We start from the raw sequence: 24564 nt of genomic DNA, 5'->3' as shown, positions 1-24564 counted from the left end.
TCGGATGAGGACAATCTGATCAAAGTTTTCTGGCCACTACTCTTAGGCTTAATTCTAACGTAAAAGTTGAGGAGCTTGGCAACAGAGACAATGTGTATGTTACTTTGAACAAAAGCCATCAAGGGAGCGAGCACACGCTACCATGGGATATGAAATCTGTCATCTTTTGATTCAATTTATATTCAGCAAAGAAAAAAACATACTGGGAGACTACTGATAATAAACAATGTGTTTTTATAATCAGAGGAAAATCAAAGTATTTAGTAGCAGGATATGGTCAGGAAGAAATACAATTACAGTCTGGCATGCTGTTTATTTTAGCTTTTACAACAAAGCAAGGGTTTGAGGACCCTGAGGAGAATTTCACAATTATTACTATCCAGAGTCTCCAATCCCAGAAACTGTTTATAATAATTTCATGGCACATACGACATGCATCAAATACTCTGTATTATTCAGTAACGAAATAAGACACTGCATTGTTCTCTTCATGGTTTGCAGTCATGTATTCAACCCCTTTCACTTGAAAAAGTACATTCATATTATATTAATTTACAAGATCTTGGACAAAAACCAAGAAACCCGCCCCCCCCCCCCCCGCCCATGACCTTATTTTTATTAATGTGCAGTCCACGATTTTTTTTCTGATGAGCTTTTAAAAAAGTGATTCTCATTTGAATAACTGTACAGAAAGCACAGCAGAAATTCCCAATCTTTTGCCAACAGAACAGGTAATTAACACTTTAGGGTACATATATTTACTTACAAGAAGGGCTGTCTGTTCTGAAGCATAACTCACATCTAAGATGGTGGGAATTTTATTTCATATTTCCAATGAATGGAGAGTTGTTATTTTAAGGCTTCAGGGATTTTCCTGTAAAGTCAGCAATGTTAAAAACGTAACTTGGGTAAACCGAGTAGATCCCATGAAGTTGGCTTGAGAAAGTATTTCTAAGGCTTCAAGCTTGAAGGGGTATTACTCAATCTGTATTATAGTATATTAAAAAATGTTTTTCATAGTCATGCTATGGAAGTATAATTCAAACCTATCCTTTATAAAAAAATAAGGAAAATAATACCAAAATATTTATCTGTAAAAAGAACTTCATGTTTCTAAAGAAACCACCACTAAAGTTTTTGATACCAAGGCAATGTTTGATTTGATCATTTACCCATCACTGATTCAGGGAGTCTGAAGATAGAAGTTATAAACTTCATGACAGAAGTTTAAAATGTGAACTAGAAACATTAAATTTACCTCCATGTGGGGTGAAATATGGGCAATTTCTCTACACTGCAGAGAATCACTTGAAGCAAGTATTTAAGGTTCATCAAATAAATGTTGCTTTTGTAAAGTAATTAGAATGTTAACCATATGCATGATTCAAGTTAGAAGACCAAATGGATCTCCAATGAGTTGAAATATTTTAATCACCTGATTGTTTTACCTGATTGTAACTGATTTTTTTTTTTTTTTTATTTACTTGAAATTACTTCTGTACTGTACTTCCCAGACTGGTTTTGAAAGGTACAAGGTAGAAACTCTAATGATTTATTGTTGTCTCTCTTCAGGCAGTATTCTCCATCAGAATCTCGGGGAAGGTTCTCTTGCTTCCTCTAGTTTCGTGAGGATCCACTGTTGTGGGGAAACAAACCAACATTTGCTTATTTCAAGAACTTGCAATGAAACTCAAAATGTAATCAATGTAAATCTAGAAGTTGGCTTTTACCCTAGCATCTTCTGGGGTCTTGAAGTTAATTATTTTTCCAAACTCTTTGGCATGAAATACAGACTTCACTCGTTCCTATAAACAGAATAACTTCATTAAAATGAAAATCCAGTTGCAGAAATATGATTTTAAAATGCCACAGTTTTATAAATCTGTGCTTAAAGTGTCCACCTTACACAAATTATGTACCTAAAAAAACAAACATAAAAAAGCCAAGAATGAAGAATCCAAGAAGAATCAAACACAAATGGGGCGGGAGCGGGGGAAGGGCTAAATTCTAACATATCCATTATCACTAAGCTTAAGTTACAAAGCTTTGAGATTTAAATTGCTAAAGCTCTGTAACTTAAGCTTAATGATAATGGGTATGTTAGAATTTAGCTCTTCCCCCCCCCCCCAAATAGTTTCTCAGATAGTTCTTGATATATGGCCATGAAATCATGATGAGCTCAGCTAAAAAAAATTATCTATATGTGTGTACATACATACACACATACGTGTTGCATGGGGTGTGTGTTATGTATGTAACTTCTGACATTTTAAATTGGTCATGCAGTAAGAATGTAGCTTAAACTTAATGTCCTCTGCTTTTTCTTTTTTTTTCTGATGGCCTCTACTTTTTTTTTTTTTTTTTTTTTTTTTTTTTTTTCAACGTTTTTTTTTTTTTATTTATTTTTGGGACAGAGAGAGACAGAGCATGAACGGGGGAGGGGCAGAGAGAGAGGGAGACACAGAATCGGAAACAGGCTCCAGGCTCCGAGCCATCAGCCCAGAGCCTGACGCGGGGCTCGAACTCACGGACCGCGAGATCGTGACCTGGCTGAAGTCGGACGCTTAACCGACTGCGCCACCCAGGCGCCCCTGATGGCCTCTACTTTTAACCTTCTTTAGGCATTCTGTTCAATGTTTGTGGGGAGAGCTAATAGTGGATGGTAAGCATGAGAGAGACAAACAGAAATAACAGGATTATTCAGGAGGGCAGTTTACTTCCATTAACTATAGGCAGAGCTACAGAAGAAGAAATGTGGGGGTCTCACAGGTTGAACAATTTCTCTAAGTAATTCAAACATCCATGTAAATACAGACTGCAGAAGAAATCAGATTCTTTTACTTAAAAAAAAAAAAAAGGATATACACTGATAAAAGATTTCAAGGAAAAGTAGAAGGGAAAGAAACCAAGAAGGTAAGAAGAAGGTTAGTTATTTTTGGAGAGAGAAAAAGGTATGAAAAAAGCCAAGAAAGCAGTACAGGCTAGAGCAGAAGGTAACAGCCACTATCCATTACTTTGTATAATAAGGCCACAGGGCCTTTCATTTTCTGAGTGAATCAGAGAAATTCTCAATGTGTAAGTTGGTCTAAGATCCTCAAGAACAAGTGGCCGGTCTACTCATGAGCTGTTTGTGTCTTTGGAACGAGTGGGAAGACTAGAGAAATGGTTTTCAATGGTTAAACACAAGGTCTAAGGGCAGTTCTGTTCTACAGACTAGCCAAGAAAACATCTGTTGTTTTTGCCTGCCTGTGTCTACTGCCCTTTCTTCCAGCAACAACTTTTTGAGTCTTTGGGTAACTACTTCTCACCTTCTCTCACTCCAAATACTTCAGATAGAGTTGACCCTTCCTTCTTGGTAGCATCATGGTGATCCCATGACCCTCACCTGGCCAACTGGCTCATACCCGCTCTCTGACCAAAGAGATTAGTTCAGGAATAGGCATGTGACCAAAGGTGGCCCAGTGAGACCCAGTGAGATGCTTTCATTCTGCTGAGCTAGTAGGATATAAACCTGGAACTTCTGCTGGCCGGCTTGACAATGAAGCCAACACTGAAGAAAGTAGGACCTAGAAGCAGGGGTGGTGAAGGAGAGAATGGAGGAGAGGAAGGGAGAGAGAATAACCGCTAATGACATCACTGGAGCATATCTAAACTAGCAGATAAAGACCTAAGACTTTCAGTTACAGGAGCCAATTAAATTCCTCAAAGTCAAAATACAACAAAAATAACAAAGAACAAAACTTACTTTGGTTGTGTCATTTACAATATTTCCTACGCGCACAGCCAATGCCAAAGTGCCCCCTACACATAGGTATCTGGTCAAATACCATGAAGCCAAATACCTTGTATTTCTTTGTATCACATATAATATGTCGTGCAATCTTTACAACTTACAATGTATAATGAGTCTCTGCTGATTTGCCAAAAGACAAGCAATTCATTTTATCTACATCCAAGTACCAGGCACTGTGCTAGTAATGAATGCAGAGTGAGAAATGGTATCTGCCTTCAAGATTATAACTGAATTGGGAAGATAATATCTATAAAAAGAAAAAGAACCACCAACAATGGTCTATTAGAGAGAGAGAGAACTTTTTAAGTATCTTTTTGTAAGATTTTCAGGGAAAAACATTTTGTAAGGAACTGCTGGAGATTCTGACGTATACAAATGGATTTCTCATTTGAGTGTCTTGGACAGCAGTGAGAAAGCGGGGTTCTGTTACTGAATAGAAAATGAAATCTCAGGAACACTGTTGTCCATGTAATAGCACATAAAGTATCACATTTTTTCTTGGCCTAGCTTTCTTTTCTTTAAATCTGCATAAGACAGAAGGTGTCAAGGAAAACCATCGTAAGACAAAGCAATGTCTATAAAAGAGATGGGAAAATTACAAAGGAGGACCGTTTCAATTTATTATCTTCAGTTCCAAGTTTTCAAAAAAATCTATTCAACGTACCTTTGCTTCGATGCGTAATCTTCTCCCATGAACAATGAAGGGCTCTTTGGTAAACTCATCAAAACTATACTGCCACTCACATGTAAGCTGTCCAAATGTTCCTTTTGTTACAAACAAGACACCACTGGGGGGAAAAAAAGAACCCACTGTAGACATAAAGGCACTTATATCCAGTAATATAATAATAGCAAGATATACATTCATTGCAAGTGCACATAATGCAAACAGAGACTGTATTATGAGTCATAAATAACCTTAAGGAATTTAAAAGAACTGAAACCATACAAAGTATGTCCTCAGATCATAATGAAATTAAACTAGAAACCAGTAACAGAAACAATTATTTCTAAACGCTTAGAAATTAGCATACTTCTAAATAATCCGTGAGTCAAACAATCTCAAAAGAAATTAGAAAATGTCTTGAACTGAATGAGAACTAAAATATAACACAACATAAAATTTGTGGGAGGTAGCTAAAGCAATGTTTTGTGGGAAATTGGTAGCACATAATACCTAAGTTAGAAAAAATGAAGTACTTCTAAATTCAAATATGTAAGACGCTTTATACAAAATAAACTTACAGAGCCTATTATTAACCAATATTTTGGAGAGCTTTTGTGTAACTAATGCTTTAGAATAAATGTTTTTATTACCAAAGCTCCATGCAATAGGCTTACCAACCTACCTCAGAAAGAGGTTTTTAAAATTAATTCTTGTTTTCCCATTTTTGAGGGGGGTAAAAATCAAGAAATGAAAATGCATTGTCTATAATTCTATTTAATCCTTCATTCAAAGGCTTTCCTTCCCCAATTCCTTCTGGTTGAAACATCAACTCTAGGTGCAAGCAGATTATTTTTTTAAGTAATACATACTTTAAGTCAAGGGACTGCAATAAAGAAAAGAGCTGGCTCCTGGTTGGGACAACTAATCAGGACTTACATCTATCACTTCAATCTTCGGTCTCTGCTCCCCTTTCTCACCAATCCTGGATGACAGGTACTGGTGGAAAAAACCGACTGGTCCTCTCCTAGGTCCTCAACCACGTGAAAAGTCAAAGACAGGCTCATCTCGTAGTATGTTCCTGGTACTCCCTTTCCTGACTCAAAGACCTGTTTTTCTTTTTTTAAGTTTATTTATTTATTTAGAGAGAGAGACTGAGTGAGAGCAGGGGAGGGACCGAGGAGGAGATGGTGGATCCCAGGGAGGCTCCACTCTCAGCGCCACACCCAACACCAGGCTTGATCCTTCAACTGTGAGATCATGACTTAAGCTGATATCAAGAGTTGGACACATAACCCACTGAGCCACCCAGGCGCCCCTCAAAGACACTTTAATTCTCAAATATGAAACGTGGAAATAAAGGAAATCCTAGGTACGAGTATCACCTTTCACTCAACTGCAACTAACTCACTTCCCTTACTTTATCAGGGTTTACATGACTTCCTTTAAAGAGATCCATTATGTTGAAAAGTTAATTTTTTAAATCTTGCAAACTAATCTATAAACCGACTCTTGTTTAACTCTGATGAGTCACAGTTCGCTTCGTCAGTGGGGGAGAGGGTTAATAAAAAGATGATTGAAAATCGCTAGAACAAGAATGCTTGAAGCATTGCCCCCCAATTATAAAAGTTTATTGACTTAGATGTAAAATTTAGTACATACCTATAAATGCTAAAGTAGTCCTTTACAAGTTAAGAAAGATCTCCATATGTTGATATGGAATAATCTTCAAGACATAGATCTTAAGCAAAAAATGGTACAGAATGGTATGTGTAACAGATTCCCATTTATGTTAAGATACGTATGCGTGTATGCTTGTATAGGCAGAGAATACTTCAAGGAGGAAACAGGTAAAAATGGTGGCCTGTAGGACCGGGAAAAGAGGGACTGGTACCTAGGATGCAACGAAGATTAACTTTTACATGTATACCTTCTAATACCACGTGGATTTTCTACTTTGTGTGACTTTTATATAAGAAAATTAATATAGTGTTGTAAATTCTAGACTCGGAAGTGGTTAGTACGAAAAACGTCAGAAATGACTGCTAAGTTCAACAGTGAATTTGAACCAGTAAGTGCTAATACAACTTCACCTTCTCAATAGTGAACAAAACCAGAGGTTTATTGACAATTTCTTTCAGTTAGCCACAACCTCTCCCCCTCAGCCACATTTCACTCTGTGCCATCCATCCAAAACCCCCGTCTTAATACTGCAGCAGCTGACTCTTTCCCGCAGTTTAACAGTAACTCCTGCAAAAACTAGCCCCTCTGAAGCTATGCCGCTGAGTAATTTTGCATGTACCTCGATCTACACGTCTACTTGAGGATCTGGTTGGAGCTGGGAGTATCCACGTAAGGAATCACCTGTCTCCAGTGATGTTATTTACTTATGTGACTGAATCTCTATGTATGCTAATGGATAGATATTACTAGAAGACTTCTGGAGTCATCTGAAACTGTACACTTTTTTCAGAGCGGGAAGAAATGGTACTGTGAGGACAGTGTTATGGGAATTTCTATATTATTCAAATTGGTTGAAAAAATACTAAACAATTTACGTTTGTGCATGGCTATGACTTATCCGCACTCATGCACGAAGCTGAACATAAATTTATGTAAGGTTTTCTGATGAGGCTTGTAGAGCAAGAGGACCAGAGTTAGCAGGAATCGGGGTGACTATGTGCCAAAAATGGTGAACGTCAACTGCTTCCCTTCACGAGTGGCTCTCAGTTAACCTCTTACCAAATTACATTCAACAAAGTTACCTTTTAGTTATCATTAACATATCTGTTTTGTTGATCATGACATGGGTAAAATACTTGTATTTTGCAAATCTTCCATTTTCCATGACCTAAAAAAAAGGTGAGAGAGAGTGAGAATTTCATTAGTATTTCTATTCTAATGCAAGTAATGAATGCATTGTGATCCTCTAAAAGCCATTTCTCAATGGGGGCAAATTATTAACATATTTATACAGTAAATACATCATATAATTGAATATTCAGAAAACTATTGCTGCTTCCTTTTTTAAAAGCACCTATTTGTACTGATTTATTCAAGATGACTCAATTGCAGCTATATCAATGTTTAATGCTGGATTTTTAGAAGATAATGTCATGACCTTACAGAGTTTAAATTGAACCTGTTAAGGTTACTACTGAACTATCACATTCATTTTCTCTTAAAAAACATACTAGTATTTGATCACCTATGTACAAAAAACACATGTAAATGCTAACACATTGTAAACGTATGTATCACATAAATTAGTATTGGTCCCATCTTGCATCTTCCCTGGAATTTTCCTATCTGCCTTACAAACATGCTTTTCTTTCCCAGTCTCGTAACTCATTCACAAATGAGGAGCAGAGTGTCTCTGGACAAACACGAACTGTGGGACCTAATTAGCATATACAACAACCTTTATTTTCAAGACTGTGGAAACACTGTCTATCCGTGACATTGTCAACAATTCTTTGTCCCAGAAAATATAAAAATAATTATATAAATGAAATACACATCATTTTTAATTCTGTTCTAAATATCATTTACTCTGAGGACAGAGTTACTTTGGCTACTTAAAATATATTGTGGGCTAGCCTACTTTTTTTTTTTTTTTTACTTCATTTTTTATTACTTTTTAAGGGCAAACAGTGTAACTGTGACTAAGATCCCTCAAAAAGCGGTATGTTAAGAATTCAGCCAAAATGTCAGATCTCTTGAAGAAATCCAAAAGAGATAAAAAGATTTCAGAAAATTGTGTTCCATTAGGCTATGTCTAAAACTTAAAATTAAAAGCTAACAAGTGACTTCAAGATAATCTTAGGTCATATTCTAAGAAAATATAAAATATTAAAAAGTATCAAATTGCATAGGAAGAATAGAAATTTTTTGCAGATGACAGTATTGTCTGGAAAACCCAAGTATATAAACCCAGTAACTTTGTTTTATAAACACAGTATCAAATAGAAAAATGGAAGGAAAAAAATTCTGTTTATCAGGATAATAAAAAATAAACATTTATGCATAAACTTAACAAATAACATGCAAAATTTATGTGATAAAAGCTATAGCACTATTGAGGGGAATAACAGAAAACGTGAAAATGGAAATCCATGTCGTATCCTGGATAGAAAAATTCATTACAATAGTGCTGTTATTCCCTTCCCCAACCCCAATTTTTACCACCCCGCCAAAACAATATGACCCCTGGATAGGGTGTGTTAGTTTCTTCTGGGGAGAGAAGAGGAAGTGATTTGACAAAATTATACTAAAATTTCTCTAGGAGAAAAAGTGTTGATACCCAATAAATTGTAAAAGCTGAGTGAGAACTAAGCTAGCAGACATGAGCACAACTGGTGAAACGGTTAAGTGCTCACTGGCAGTTATACACAGATGGGTCAACAGAAAGAATACAGATTCCAGAAACTGACCAAAATGTACACTGGGACGTTATAAAATACTACATATCCAAAAACAGGGATACATAAAATCCAGATAGCATTTTAAATTACTGGGAGAAGCATGTTTTATTAAATGGTGTTTCAGGTAACATGCTAGCTAAAGCTGGGTCCCCATTTCTCTCCATACCAAATCAATTCCAGGGGGCTCATGGATTTAGGCATACAAAATGAAACTATATAAGTACAAGAAAAAGTAACATTTTAATAACCTTAAAGTGAGACAACCTTAAATATAAAACACAAAGTCTATAAAACAATATAAAAAAATGTTAAGTACTTGGAAATTAAGCATTACTGGGTGGCAAAACAGTAAACAAACAGAACAAAGTAAAATAACATAAAGATTACAGAATAAACTGGGAAAATATCTGTCAATCCAGAGATATGGAGCTAATTTCATAACAGAGAATTCTAGGAATATGAACAATTCAACAGAAGAAAACCGAGTAAACCAATAGGAAAATGTGTTAAGTGCAACAAACCTGACCAATAAACATATGAGAATATGTTCAACAACTCAAAATCAAGAAAATGCCAATCAATTAAAAATACCCTTTAAGTGAGGAATTTGACTGCTAGGATTTATCTTATGCAAAACTATGCCAAGATATACATTATAGAATCTTCACAGTAATACTAAGTTAAAATCATAAAGGGGACTGTTTAAATAAATTATAGTATAGCCATACAATGTGACATTATGTGGTCATGAAAGAAAAATGCAGATGTGCATAATGATATAGAAAGATGTGCGGGGCGCCTGGGTGGTTCAGTCGGTTGAGTGTCCGACTTCGGCTCAGGTCACGATCTTGCGGTCCGTGAGTTCGAGCCCCACGTCAGGCTCTGGGCTGATGGCCCAGAGCCTGGAGCCTGCTTCCGATTCTGTGTCTCCCTCTCTCTCTGCCCCTCCCCCGTTCATGCTCTGTCTCTCTCTGTCTCAAAAATAAATAAATGTTAAAAAAAATAAAAATAAAAAAAAAAAAAGAAAGATGTACAACATATACTAAATGAAGAGCAATTACATTGCTGGGAATGAATGGGGGTACTAAAAACATACATGTACACTTATTTATATATTCACAAGACATATCTGGAAGGGTTGGTGATAACACACTACAATGTAATAGCACTTATCTCTGGGCTTGAAAAGGTTAATAGTGGGGGCAGAAGTGAAACTATTATTTTTAATTTTATACACTTTTCGGTTATTTTTTGTATTTGAAAAGAAATTAGCTTAAAGTATTATTTTCTTTTGTTCTGTATAACCAAGTTTAAATATCAAGAGTACAGGGGCACCTGGGTGGCTGAGTTAGTTAAGTGTCTGACTCTGGATTTTGGCTTAGCTCATGATCTCAAGGTTCCTGAGTTTAAGCCCCACATTGGGCTTCGTGCTTGCAGTGCGGAGCCTGCTTATGATTTTCTCATTCTCTCTCTCTCTGGCCCTCCCTTGCTCACTCTCTCTCAAAATAAACTTAAAAAAAAAAAAAAAGGTTAAAAATCAAGAGTACAAATGCTGATCTCAAGAATATCACCACTACTGTAAGTCAAGAGTCTATATGCCTCATTAATAGACCACAACCTTCAAACAGCTTAAAAGCTATGGTTTACCTCTAGGTACCTAGCTTCTATTTTAATGTTTTAAATTTGGGCATTGTAGAGGAGCCTGCTTTGCAATACTTTCCACTTTTCACACCCAACTTAAATAAAATGTAACCTGTGCAAATAAGCAATTAAACCAATGTCAAACGTCACAGTAGCATCTGGTGGAAGTAAAAGCTAGAAATCCCCCCAAAAGTCACTCATGCTATGTTTTCTGGAGTTCACCAAAAACCTTAGATCCAACACTTGAAAGACAAATGGACACGATTGTCATACAGCTGCCTATTTTGAACACACACTGAACTGTGCTGTTATCAGAATGGATATATTTGAGTAAATATCAAAGATAAGTCCTTATATAGCAAAACTCCATTACAAACAGGTGAATAGAGAAGAATAGGGAACCCAGTCCCATAGAAGCATGGGAGTGAAAGAATATGATGGCTTATCAACCATCATCTTCCATCATGCTGTAAGTCTACAAACATCATGCCTTTGGTTACAATTGCCTAATTATTTCACTTTATAAGTTTTCTATATATTTAGACTTTTACTTTTCATAGCATCATTATAAATCATTTCAGAAAAAAAAAACAATTTTCAACCTAAAGCAAAGTTACTGTTCATCCAAACACGACCTTATATACACATGAAATAATGGAGAATCAGGTAAGTGTCTTACCCACCTACTCTTCAAAGCAACCTCGTGTGATTAGCTAAGATTACAGTTAAGTGACTTGCTTGGGGTCATACTGTCAGTTGCAAGAGTGGGCTCAGAAAAGTGGTTTCTTCCCTTCTAGTTCCAGTGCTTTTCACTATACCATGATGTTTCCTCTTATGGTGCCAGTCACACGTTTCCCATGATACCTCAAAAGTGTCTTCAATATCCCTGATGCTGGATGTTGCTGAAGCAGGCTGCTAAAGCAGTGCAGGCAGGCTAATTTTTTTTTTTAGGTTAGTAGGGTTCAAATAGTTCAGTGTTAATATCCTGTCTTCCCCTTTCCCAAACAGATATTAGGTATCAATGTTTCTGCTGAAATAATTTGTGATACCCTTTAAAATAAATGAAGAACTACAAAACTAGGGCTAGGAATCACTATATACAGCCTTTGCATAAAGACAAAAATTTGGCTGAAATCCAATAATTAGGCTGAAGTATCAAGTACATTAGCCAGTATGTTAGACATGTTAGCCTCATTTAACACGCGGTGTAAAATAAAAAAAAAAACAAATTTTGCCTTATTCATTAAAATACACATCGTTTGAGAACACAAAGGAACTGTTACATATAACTGTCAGAATTTATAGATAATTAAAATGTACGGTTACTGGTAAAAGGGTTCTTTTTGCATTAGAAGAGTATGTAGACCTTAGTTTATTAGATACAAATAAATCCAAAGTGACTGCAAACCTAGAAATACACTGATGGTAGGAACCTATAAGATAGGGGTGTCAGGGTCACCCTCTACTAACATCCACATTTCATATCAGGTAATTCCAATACTTTAGAAAAAGAAGAGACGTTGAAAATTATATTGCTAACATGTTCAAGTCGTCCAAATGCTATGAATCAGCAAAGTTCTATAACAAAAATATTTCTGAAAAGAACAAAGCAAAATATGAAAACACAGATATGGGGAATAAATCACAAACATGGAAGGCTTTAAATCCCAAACAATCTAAAGTGATAATATTCATGGGAGATTTACTTCAGGAAATTGGATAAAGGATAAGAACACACAGTTCAGCAAAACAAAACAAAACAAAACAAATCAAAAAACCCCCAAATCTGATCAGTACCTGGCTCTTTTGGAAGACCACACAGTCTCATGGAAGTATAAATGGTTTTTGTTGTTTTTTTTAAAAGACAGAAACATGAAGGATGAGAGGAAAATGAAATTCATCTAGATGAGAAATAAAGAGTCAGAATGCTATCAGACAAGACAATCTACTGGACAACTAATAAACACCTTTATACACTGGCTAATTTGAATAGTCAGCAGATGATGGGGAAAGAGGAAAGGCCTATAAACAGATTATACTAAAAAATTAAGCTTGTTTTTAAAAACAACAAAATGTAGGTAGGTAATCGTAAATTAAAATAATAAAGGCTATCATTTCTCAATTATTTAAGAAGTAAATAGACAACTTGTTCAAAACAATCGCTATCTTTAGAGAAAAATGTGATCAAGAAGCATAACTTTCCTAGAGTTATTGGATTAAAGGTTAGAGATAAAAACTGTTTTACTAATTCACTTCAAACATGAGAGATTTCAGGGCCCTCGCCAGGAGACACAAGGCATTCAACCACGCTTCATGATAAAATGTAGTGGAAATTCATTACCTCAAAGCTCAATAATTTCATATACCTAACACAATAAATGTAACCAACAGTGAAGGAGTGTTATTTGGCCTATTCTGTGAGGCAAGTTGATGTGAAAAAAAAAAAAAAAACAACTTCAAATCTCAGTGACAGTCATCAAATCTGGTAAGGAATCAGGTCTTTCTGAATCTCCCATACCTTTGCCTCCTCCCAAGCTAATGAGCTATTCTGATTGTTAATCAAAAGGGTAAATTCTGCTAACAGTTTAGACCGGGAAGGAAAGTTGAGTATAACCCCGCCAACTTAAAAATCAAATCAAGTAAACCACTACTACCTTAAGAGATATGAACTATCATCAACTGGTTCAACTCAAAGACTGGAGAAAGGAGAGAATTATGCTCATGACATAATTATGTGCATTGATAATAAAAGACCATTACATTGGCCCTTCCAGAAGAAGGGCCAAAAATAATTTTAAGTGGATAGTTACAAGTCTCTCTAAACACATTTCCAGCAGAACCTCTACTGAGCATCATTTATTGACCCATCATGCTACACATACTTAAGAACTTATTTTAAACATTTTAACATTTCTTTCAAAATAGTATGTAATTCAGAGCAGTCCAAATCACTGAGGATTGTTTCTCTTGTTCACCAATTAATATGTGGAAATGGTTGTGATATTTTAATTACAGTATTCCATTAATGTTGAAAGGAAGAAAAAGGGTAAGATTCATTAATGCTTTTATCCTGATAAAAAGGAGACAAATGTAAAACATAAAATTTATATAATGATGACCAAGAACTAGCATCAACCGGTATTCACCTGGAATAATGAAAATACAATGAGTTCTTACTGTACACTGTACTAACAGTCACACACGTTACCTTACTTGTTTAGATCCTATCAACACCACCAAGGTTACTGTTATCTTGGTACTATGTTACCAACACCAAGGTACTGTTGTATCTTGGTGTTATGACACTAACACTACTTAACACCAATTGTTAAGTAGCAGAATTATCTCCATTTTACAGTTTGGAAATTGCGGCCAGGCAAGCAGACTAGAAGATTATAAAGCTAGTGAAAGGAAAAGCTGGAGCTGAATTCAGGTTTACTTGGCTCTAGAATCCAGGCCCTGAGCCATAAGATACTGCTATAGCTCAGATAAGTTTTATTGTCAAAATGGGTTAGCCCAAAGAACTACATAGAGTCCAGCAGATACAGTGAGCTGCCATTTTAACAGCTCACTGTAATCTGGATCCAGACATCCTACAAGCTGTACCGTATCTCTTACAACGCTCCAGTGTCCTGTAATACCTAGGAATCATTATCTTCTGGGATGGTTGGGTGTATCTTGTCTCTTTTGAGTCCTACAGTCTCTTAGAGCCTTGCATTTAGTAAGCAGCTCAACAGCCAACAGGAATGAGACTGTGAAGATCTGACAGGACAGGGATGGCCTCTAACATAGCTTTTGTTTTGTCCCCAGTAACTAGAATAAAGTTCACTACGGTCGTAATCTCAGAAAAGATGAACAGCAATGCTGACTACTCTCTTCAGACCTGTAATCTTAAGATCTAGAAGAGTGTCCAATACGAAACTAGTAAGAATGTAACAAAATACTTGTAGGAGTACATGACACTGTTTCTTCTTGGTATTCATATAACCTATACTACCAGATCATCTAGCAAAAATTCAATTACACGTATACAATTATACATTTACTTTTTTGGCAATTTTAAAATTTGAAATAGCCTGCCAATTCTATACAAGTTAACTTTACAAGAAACATGCAGCCTCCTATACTTATATATTCCACCATTGGAGCTTCATGAGATCTTTAACTAAAACAACTACCTCAGACGGAAGTGCCACAAAATGCCTACTGTACATTTTTCTCCACACTGCTTCCTATAGGGTTCTTCACAGTGGTAATTTTTCACAGAAAATTTGACATTAAAATTCATTAGAGTCATCATCAAAAGTAACTGGGACATCAATTTCATTTGAATTTGTAACTAAAGACTGATAGAAAAAGTACACGGTGCTTCCTTCCATAGATGACATGAAAGTTTGTTTTTGGATGAATCAAAGTGGCCTCCAATTTAATTCTGCATGAAAATGAATTGCTTCATTTGGCAAGAGAACACCTTTCTTCCATAGGACATTTGGCCAATAAAAAATAGATTTTTCATAACTTATACCAATGTTTTCTAAGAACACTACTGTTAGAGCACACACTAAAAAAAAGTTTCAAATGAGCTTTCCTAAGCTCAACTCATGCTGAGACTCTGGGTGCTGTCCACAGTAACCAGGGGAAGCCATATGAGGTAGAGCTCTAACACAGAAGTACAGAGGTCATGTACTGAGTTCCAGGTTACAATTTAGCACCTATAGCTAAAATAAAGGCTAAATAGCTTCTAAGCTAATAACTACTGCAAAGTTGAAGCTCTATTTGCACATCTTTGGGAAGAAGAGAGACTCCAGGTAAACCTACCTGAACTTAACATTTAAGGATTTTAAAGTTAAATGTACTAAATTTTCTATTTTAATAGTATTTATCCTTCCCTAAAAGATTGAGAAATTGAATTGGTCTCATTCAGGTTACTGAACTAAAAAAGAATCAAAAAAATAATTTTATAATTGATACAAAGAAAAAACTCAAGTGGAATCATCACCTCCAGAAAAAGATATAATTCCAAAGTCTTATTCAAAAGGTATTGTTATGTAATACTGGAAGGTTCTAAGTGGAGTGAATTACTCTTCTGGTGCAAAATAAAGTCAGTGGGACTTACTACTAAATGTTGGAAAGAACAGGCCTTCTAAAATGATGTATCAAAGACTCTCTAAGAGACCTCCGCCAAATTGATAAATGATGTATTAGAATGTATCTAGGTTAATCTCCTTTCTCATAGGATCTGCTTTAGTTGAGATGCTAAGAGCTCTAACTTGCCTCGATAACAGGATTTGGCTCTCTTCAGTTGTCTCATCCCATTCAGAAACTGGCTTCTGGACGGGAAGAGTTACAAAATGAAGAGTAAAATCCAATAAGCATCTGTCTCCTAGTTCTTGTCCACTTACTCAAAATTTCAGATGAAGCCAGGAAGAGTGTTCAGCACTACTCTGGTGATCTGACTGCCTATGGTAAGCCCTTTCTTCCAGATCAGTTGTAATTCTCCTCCAGAGGTAAAGGGAAAGACCACGTCGGCTGAAGGCAGTTATCTTCCAATTGCTATTAGGGCAGTGTTTGAGGCTAATTATAAACATCTGTAATTTCTGAAAGAAAAGAAATATACAACAAACAAAAACAGCCTCCCTTCTACAACAACTCACATAATCGCAACTATGATATTAAGGTAAGAGATGTAAGAGATTCAAAGACAACACAGATAAAGGTGTAAAATATCTGAAAAGCTTGAGTATGCTACCCTCGTGGAATAACCCAGCTGACAACATTCCTACATGTGAAGGACATAAGGATCACACACACTCATTTTAAGAGGATATTTATTTAAGGGATGGAAACTTTGTAAAAAGGTACAAACATGTTCAGTTAAAAAGAAAATAAAACTTGTAACTACAAAAAATTATAAAAATTGAGAAAAGGTTCTGCTGGCTTTTATGTATTCTAGAAATAAAGACCAGTTTCCCACATTGGGGATTATTCCATGGATAGATCACTTTTTTAATTTTTAGAAGTTAATAATTCTGCTTATAAAAATTTATAACATAACAGAAATTTACGTATTTGGATCACTATCATGTTAATAAAAAATTTAAAAAGGAAATATATCATAAATGGTGGGGAGATAGGATAATTTTTATTTCTGTAGTTTCTGACTTTTCTTCACTGAGCATGTACTACAGTCGCGAAGTAAAAAAAAAATCTATTTTTTGAAAATTTTCTTATCAATGTTAGCTAACGATTCACAAGAGGAATTTAGCTTTATCCATGGAAGTATGGGTCTACCAATTTTTTAATTCATAGAAATCCCAAGTTCTACATTCAGAAAAATCTTTGTAGACGTATAGTTAAGCATTTTCTACTCTAAATGATAATCTAAATGATAATTTAGAAAAACACAGCATACCCAATCAAGAATTACGTGTTTAGCTAAGTCTCTATCCTTTGTTTTTCAAAAACACTGATATTGACTATACTATTTTGAACAAATATTTAAGCATCTCTAAGATTCAGAAAATGGCATAATGCAATTTAGCACGTATCTTTGTTACCATTTCATTGCTTAGAATATACATATGTAATAAAAAGCCTATATTAAAAACCAACTTTACAAAGTTATTAGACATTTAATTTAAAGCTCATTTTAGAGGTACACTATTGCTAAATAATTACTAAATAAATTCATCACACTGAGATAACGGACACGAAAATGGTCTACCGCATTAAAACTAACCAACCACAAACTGCTACATGTGAAAATTTTAAATTATTCTAACTAGCTCCCTAATAGAGACCAATTTGAAATCATGTGTTTTATTCTTCTTGGATTCAGTACTTTCGATAATGTTTTACATAGTACTGTTTATACTCACTGCACTTCATGAATTCAAACATTCATCCACTGAAATTAAAGATTAAATTAACAATCTAAACATTTTTAATCTCCATTTATCTCAAAGGTGCAGGGATAAATTAAAATTGACATTCTTTTTACATACCCATCACAATTACTTGCTATAAATGAATAATTTATGTATCTTATTTAGACCCCATAAGACCTTTAATGTTTTTTGACCATTATAAATTAATAATAAATTATACTTTTGCAAGGAAATCTACAAAACAAAACCAAAGGCTTGAAGGGGTGGTAGAAAAGTACTCAGTAACACTTTTGTTTGTCTCTGGTCCTCCTCCCATTACTATAGGAGAGTATGATGCAAAATTTCACCACAGGGGTTAAATCAGACCAACTATTACAGCAGCTATTGTTCTTCAGGATACATGACCTTGGGATGTAAATACAGTATCATGTATTTCATGTTGAATATTGATGTCCTAGTCACAAATTACAATGGCTCTATTTGCAAATTTTAATAGCATCACTTTAAAATCAACACTTAACACTGATATGTTTTGAACAATTTCAAAATGTAAAATTTATAAAATCCAGATTATTTTAAATATGGAAACAAAGTGAAATTTATTTTTTTTATAAGGAATATTGGCAGCAATATTATTCTGGATTTACATTTGTTATATCCAATTCATCTTACTTCACTTATAAGCTGCTCTTATAAATTTATCCACGGTAAAGATGTCCACAATTTCAGGATTTTTATGAGTTTTTCTTCCTGCCAGTTTTCAATGTTACTCAAGTGTCAAGTAAATACAAAGGCAAAGAGAGAATGAGTGATGACTCCCTTAGAGATGATAGAAGAACCCCTCCTTTCCTTTTTCTATACATAAGCAGTGATCAAATAGAAATTTAGAATATAAATAAAGGATATGGAAAGGTGTGGTACGACTTAATCTTTCAGATGTAGCTTTCTACACTTTCTCATTATAAAATACTTCCATTTTAAAATTCTAATTAATTATAAAGCCTCTAATAAGCATCTCATAAAAGTGCCAAAGTTGAACTTATTTTCTATATATTTGGTGAGGAGTAAGAAGATATTTTTGTTCATGTCCTATATTTCCAACATGAACACACTGGTGTAAAATAACAGAGGAATCTTCAATCTTGAATTTTTCTGTAATAAAAAGCAACTTTTTTTTTACTGGAAAAATAGTATTGGTGGTCAAAGCAGCTTGAAAAGATTTTTCCCTGGGCATGAAAACAGAAAGAACAAGGGCAGTTATTCTGTTAAGAACATATTTCACTTCTAAGTATTAAAAATTTAAGAATGCTAAATCCTTAAGACTACATGAACTACATGACAGCTTATTAGTTACTAGAATATGGTTTTAAATCATTGCGCTGTTTAAGGGATCTTAAATAAATGTAACCCCGTCTACAATTTCCTTTTCATTAAAATGGCAAGGCGATGCTGAAATATCCAGAACTTTTCCCGATAAATTCTTACGAACCTTTATGAAACCTATACCATAGGATTAAGTGTCACAGACCAACCACAGGAAAGTCAGTAAATGCCTTGTAATCAAGAAGTTCAGTAGTTTTCCCATTTAGAAAGGCCCTGTGCCTCACTGAAGTGTAAAAAGTCAATGAAGACATTTCCAGGCCTTTCCTAAGACATACGCAATACATAATAATAGGTTGTGCTCTTTCTAGCTCCTTGTAGAAGGAGTAGGTTTTGTTTGATTTTAGCCAGGGGTGAGAGACCAATGGCGATAAGATGGATTTACACTGTCTCTGATACAAGTCATGACTATTTTAATGGTCACTGTTCTCATGTATTTACTCATCCAAAAAGAGAAGAATACTATTTTGGTGAAAACAATAATTAAATTATTTGGCACTCACATATTTCTTAGTCCTAGTATATACAACCTTGATTTCTATTTAATTTAAATGAATGCTAGGCAGGTAGAAATTTCAAAAGACCTTATCATTTTTTAGCTTCTTTTTTTGTAAGCTCAATACTAAATAATTAAACTAGTCATGTTCTAAGAAATAGAACAATGATTTATAGAACTAAAATCTTGGTAAACTTAAGAATCAGAAGAGATTCAGAAATGATGAGTTGAATCAATTAAACCAAAAGTTGATTAAGCAATTATTTACTACAATCCAATTAATATAAGCTCAATATAAACTGATTAACATAAGTCAAGGTAAATGTTTCTCTGTTGATCCAAAAACACAGCAGTCGTAGGGATTACCATTTAACTAAAAAAGAATTAGAAGAGAGAGACAGGCAAACCGAGAAACAGACTCTTAACTATAGAGAACAAACTGATGGTTTACCAGAGGGGTGGTAGGTGGGGGGATGGGTGAAATAGGTGATGGGGAGTAAGGAGTGCACTTGTCCTGATAAGCACTGGGTAGTATAAAGAACTGGTGAATCACTATATTGTACACCTGAAACTAATACTATACTGTATGTTAATGAACTGGAATTGAAATAAAAACTAAAAAAAAATATATTACTACTAGTCATTCACCTTTAGACGATTTCTTTTGTACATCTAACTGAATAGTGAATTAGGACAAGATAGGGGCGCCTGGGTGGCTCAGTCAGTTAAGCATCTAATTCAGGCCACGATCTCAGTTTGGGAGTTTGAGCTCCACATCAGGCTCTCTGCTGTCAGCGAGGAGCCCGCTTGAGATCTTCCGTCTACCTCTCTCCACCCTTTCCCACTTATTCACACGTAGGCGTGCTCGCTTTCTCTCTTGGAAAAAAAAAATTAAAAAAAAATGGGACAAAATCGTTCAAGTTGAAAATTAAAAAAAAACAAACTATAAAAATACTATAAAAATTCTTCTAATATCCTGAATTAATCTGTAATATTTTATAATAGGGATATAGCATATGGATATTTAGGTTAACAAGTAAATATAATGGCTATAAAACCAACTTTGTTCCTTCTTTCACAAAAATATATATATAATGAAATAAAAAGTGAACCAAAGAACATTATTTTTCATTCTAAGACTACACATTATGTCACCACCTAACCTTCCATGACAAATCATGAATGTTCCTTATGAGAGTGGTACAACCTATATGATTTTGGAATAGAACAACACATTCATATTTAAGTTACATAAGTTTATTATTATTAAAAGAAATTTGACAAAAATACTTTTCAAATGCTAAATATAAAATATTGACTTGGTGTTCCTATTATTTTTCTTTTACACAATGGAATTATAGCCCAGAAAATTTACAGAGAATATTAAAAATGGCATTTTGCTAATAAGCAGATAATTTAAAAGAAAACTAGTGAACATTAAAGAAATATTTAAGTCTACCTTTAAATCGTAAAGACAAACTCTGCATTTTATAAAGCCACAAAACATATACAAGCAAATGGTAGAAAATATAATATGCCCCACTTTGGATGTAAAATACATTTTTCTGTGCTTAATAATGCAATTACTTTGCTTTCTGAAAATGTGTAAAAACACATTTTCAAAGGAAAAAAGTATTTTCACTCCTTACAAATGGATATATAGGCATTAGGGTAGCAGTCATACAAAACATGTTAATGAAACATTCCAAATAAAATGACAAAGAACACACGAATTTAACATTTCAGATCTGACTCATCATCATCATCATCATCATCATCATCATCATCATCATCACTACTGCTACTGTGAGTCATGATCCACTCCCTGTAGACCTGAATTTTCTGTAAGCATGGTAAAGGAAAAAAGAAGCACAAAGGTTAGTCAGGCATGGCAAAATGCTTGCAAACATGTAAAATTGTGAAATGTTCGAGTTAGAATAATTTTGAAGCAGACTTTTCAGATGAGTAGGGCAGTAATTATGGATATATTCCATAACTTAAGAGACCAAAGACTAAGAAGTTCCACTGGTTGGTACACTCAATGGGTAAAATAATTCGGTAATACCACTAAGGTATTTCGTGAATATATTAGAATTGTTATCCTATTTCTCTAGCAGGTAACTTGAATTGACTACCAGGAAGCACTATAATATGGCACTTCTTTCTAGATGCAAAGGCATACAGAGTATATTTTATATTTAATGATATTTTGATCCATATAATTTAGTGAACACAGAGTACCTTTTTTTGGAGAATTAGAAAAAGAAAAATGAGAAGCATTTCAAATATTAAACATTTTCGAAGGGCACCACTGTCAAGTCACTTAGATGAAATCTTGGCAGATGAGATCTTAAATCCTGTTTCTAGGTCATCTACTTTTTTTCTATATACTGCCATTCATGGATTTTAAACTGTTTGCTAATAACAGACTTGTGATTAAAAAAGCACCATTACCACCAAACCAACAACCTACTTCTTACACCTGTAAGAGGTAATGCTAACCAAAAACATCCTAAGGCCTCTGGTGAATTCCTACAGGTATTCCAGCTACTACTGTATTTATGCTCTTGCTGAAAAACAAGTAAAATGGCTGACAAGGATTGTGAGGGTTTAGTCCTTTAAATAGCTCTTTTAGCAATTAACACTAAGACTGGCCTACTAAAAACAATATGCACCTTTAAAAACACACAGTCAAGAGTCCCGACCTTTAAATCCCAAAATTTAAAGCTTCAGTTAACAATTAATGAATGTATAAAATACATTTACTTGTCACTAAAATCAAGTTATCAGCTGTGAGAAATTTTTGGTATCTCATGTCTCTCTCCTTTTGTTATAATCTATTCCCTGATAGTGAGGATGTATTTCTAAATTCTCCTCACTACTCACACTTCCTTCTTACTAAATGTATTAAAAATTTCTCAAGAAATATTTTTAGTTTTTCAATAGGTGATGACTAGGCACTCCAATAAAATGTTAGTAGTATGTTATTAACATAAGTTACTAATGTAAGGAACACGTTACTTCCCGAACAAGGGAAGGCAGCAACTGAATAGAAGTATATTTTTCAAATGTATTAACCGTAGGTGACTTCTGCACCGTTTGCATCTTCCAAAGAATGATACACTGTCATTGCAGAGATTGTACGAAATGCCTTTTAGAGCACAACCTCTCACTAGATTGCCAGTTCTACCCCATATGCAATTATTTTGAGGCTTTAAAAACATTTTAAATACAGTATCACTTTATTAAATAATACACATTAGCTCAATGGTCATGTTTTACTATATTAGATGGAAGCACATTTTATTCAAAGTGATATTCTCTACATGTAGTGGGTAAAATACTGAAGTTTTAAATATTTACCATGGTCATTTTAAACATGAAAATATTTAAAATATCAAGGCTATAAAGGAAGCACCATATCCCTACAGGTTATTATTACTACGAATATTTTCAAGTCTATTTAACATAACGACTCCTGGTTTGTTTTCCAACAAGTGCTTTACTTTAGGACTCCACATCTAAACCACAGATGAAGTAACTTGAAATGGTATAACCTATTACGTATGCTACCTACACCATAATCCAAATTTTAAAAAGGACAATTTTCAAAGTAAGAAAAGTATCTAAACTGGTAAAATATTCTACCTTCAAATGGTCTACTGTTTCAAAAGCCAATTTTCCTTTCTAAAAGATGTTGGCTTTCATGTGAACTGCTTATCAGATTCCACAGGTTTTAAATAGACTACACAAGCATAAGGCAGGAAGAAGGTCATGGCCACTTGAATATTTTCCAAAGAAAAGCCTAAGAAACCCAAGAATTCACAATAGCAGTGGAACTGATTTTTCCCTTATCAGTGCCCAAGTGGACAGGAGAATTGTATTAAAGCTACCAGCTTGATATGCAGAGGGAGTCCCCTACGCAGAAATGGTCTAACTGGTTAAGTAAGTACCACCAGTTATGAGGGTACAAAAGGCATGATGGTTTGCAACAAATCTAGCAAATCCAGTACAGAACTAAGAATACCCTATAACGAGATCAGATCCACTAAAATCCTATACAAAAAGTTACCAATACGAAAGCTTTTCTTTGTATTCAAAATATTGAAACAGCTGTACGTAGTTTGTAAATTTTAAGACTAAAATCTACTGCTGGCTTTCACTTGCAAAGTCATGCATTAACTGTTTTCATATCAAACTTTTTGATGCCTGTAAAAAAGAAAAAAAAATCTTATAGTAAATAAACGTACATTAAAACCTAAGTAAACATAAAAAACTTCTAAACAGAATTAAGCAAAACATCTAAAGCCCAAATAATCTAATATATATTGGAATCATTATATAGATACTTGTAATAAAGCAAACTTGACTAAATTAATCTTAGTGTGTAAGATACTTCTTCACCCACCTGTAACATTTGGTTGCCAGTCCCATCCCTCAACCTGTAAGGTCTGATAACTCCATCCTCATTAAAGAATCGAGGGGGTCGCAGGCTCTCCACTTCATCAGAACTCTCTGTAGCTCTACAGGGAAGAACATATAGCTTGAGTATAAAAACTATTCAAATACTCTTATGTACAATTTAAAATGCAACTACTGAAAAGAATGTTCTTTTGGATAAGACTCTTACATCACTCCTCTATTTTAAAATTTGTCTTTATGACACCAATAAATTTAAGTTCTCTAGAAAAATATAGACTTGAAAAGAAGTTTGTTTACTGATTGTCTTGGACTTTCTTTGTACACAATAATCAGAGAATCAGCAAATGATGAGTACTGCTTTTTTCTTTTTTTCTCTGCTTTAAGGCTTTTAACTTCTTTTTCTTTTCCTACAATACTGTTTGGTTCCTCCAATACAATGCTAAGTATAAGAGGGGACTGTAGGCAACCTTGTCTCATTCTTAGCTTTAAAGGGAAAGCTTCTACTGAGTTTTCCATGAGGAACCAATATTAACAATAATTTTTTTTTTTTAACGTTTATTTATTTTTGAGAGAGAGAGAGACAGAGCATGAATGGGGGAGGGTCAGAGAGAGAGGGAGACATAGAATCTGAAACAGGCTCCAGGCTCTCAGTGATCAGCACAGAGCCCGACGCGGAGCTTGAACTCACGGACCGTGAGATCATGACCTGAGCCGAAGTCGGACGCTTAACCGACTGAGCCACCCAGGCGCCCCAATAATTTTCTTTTTTAAAGGCACCTTTTTCTGTATGGCTTATTTCACAGACAGATACCATATGGTTTCACTCTTATGTGGATCCTGAGAAACATAACAGAAAC

At 34.7% G+C, this 24564-nt stretch overlaps 2 protein-coding genes across 2 annotated transcripts in view; both read right to left on the bottom strand.

Annotated features, from left to right (window-relative positions):
* Positions 1 to 606: 606 nt before the first annotated feature.
* Positions 607 to 16582, bottom strand: LOC122205541 (vacuolar protein sorting-associated protein 13A-like). Its single transcript, XM_042913975.1, has 5 exons — positions 15925 to 16582; positions 7223 to 7308; positions 4458 to 4581; positions 1731 to 1805; positions 607 to 1636 (listed from the first exon to the last, which is right to left on the bottom strand). Exons 2-5 carry the CDS (start codon positions 7303 to 7305, stop codon positions 1586 to 1588), a joined length of 333 nt encoding a protein of 110 aa, XP_042769909.1. The 5' UTR covers positions 7306 to 7308; positions 15925 to 16582; the 3' UTR covers positions 607 to 1585.
* A 4314-nt stretch (positions 16583 to 20896) lies between these two features.
* Positions 20897 to 24564, bottom strand: part of VPS13A (vacuolar protein sorting 13 homolog A) — a 234969-nt gene continuing 231301 nt past the window's right edge. The window contains 2 exon segments of the mRNA XM_042913973.1: positions 20897 to 21127; positions 23694 to 23808. Of these exon segments, the coding sequence (XP_042769907.1) occupies positions 21020 to 21127; positions 23694 to 23808 (223 nt within the window). The 3' untranslated portion in view covers positions 20897 to 21019.

Source organism: Panthera leo, chromosome D4, assembly GCF_018350215.1.
Source record: "Panthera leo isolate Ple1 chromosome D4, P.leo_Ple1_pat1.1, whole genome shotgun sequence".
Lineage (NCBI taxonomy): Eukaryota > Metazoa > Chordata > Mammalia > Carnivora > Felidae > Panthera > Panthera leo.
The sequence above is the reverse complement of the archived record's forward strand: the minus strand, read 5'-3'. Positions and strand labels throughout refer to the sequence as shown.

Coding starts and splice junctions, on each gene's coding strand:
- LOC122205541 (XM_042913975.1), bottom strand. CDS start 7,305: ATGGAAAATGGAAGATTTGCAAAATACAAGTATTTTACCCATGTCATG. Junction 4,582..7,222: donor ATGTTAATGATAACTAAAAG/GTAACTTTGTTG, acceptor TTTTCCCCCCAG/TGGTGTCTTGTTTGTAACAA. Junction 1,806..4,457: donor GATTACGCATCGAAGCAAAG/GTACGTTGAATA, acceptor TTCTGTTTATAG/GAACGAGTGAAGTCTGTATT.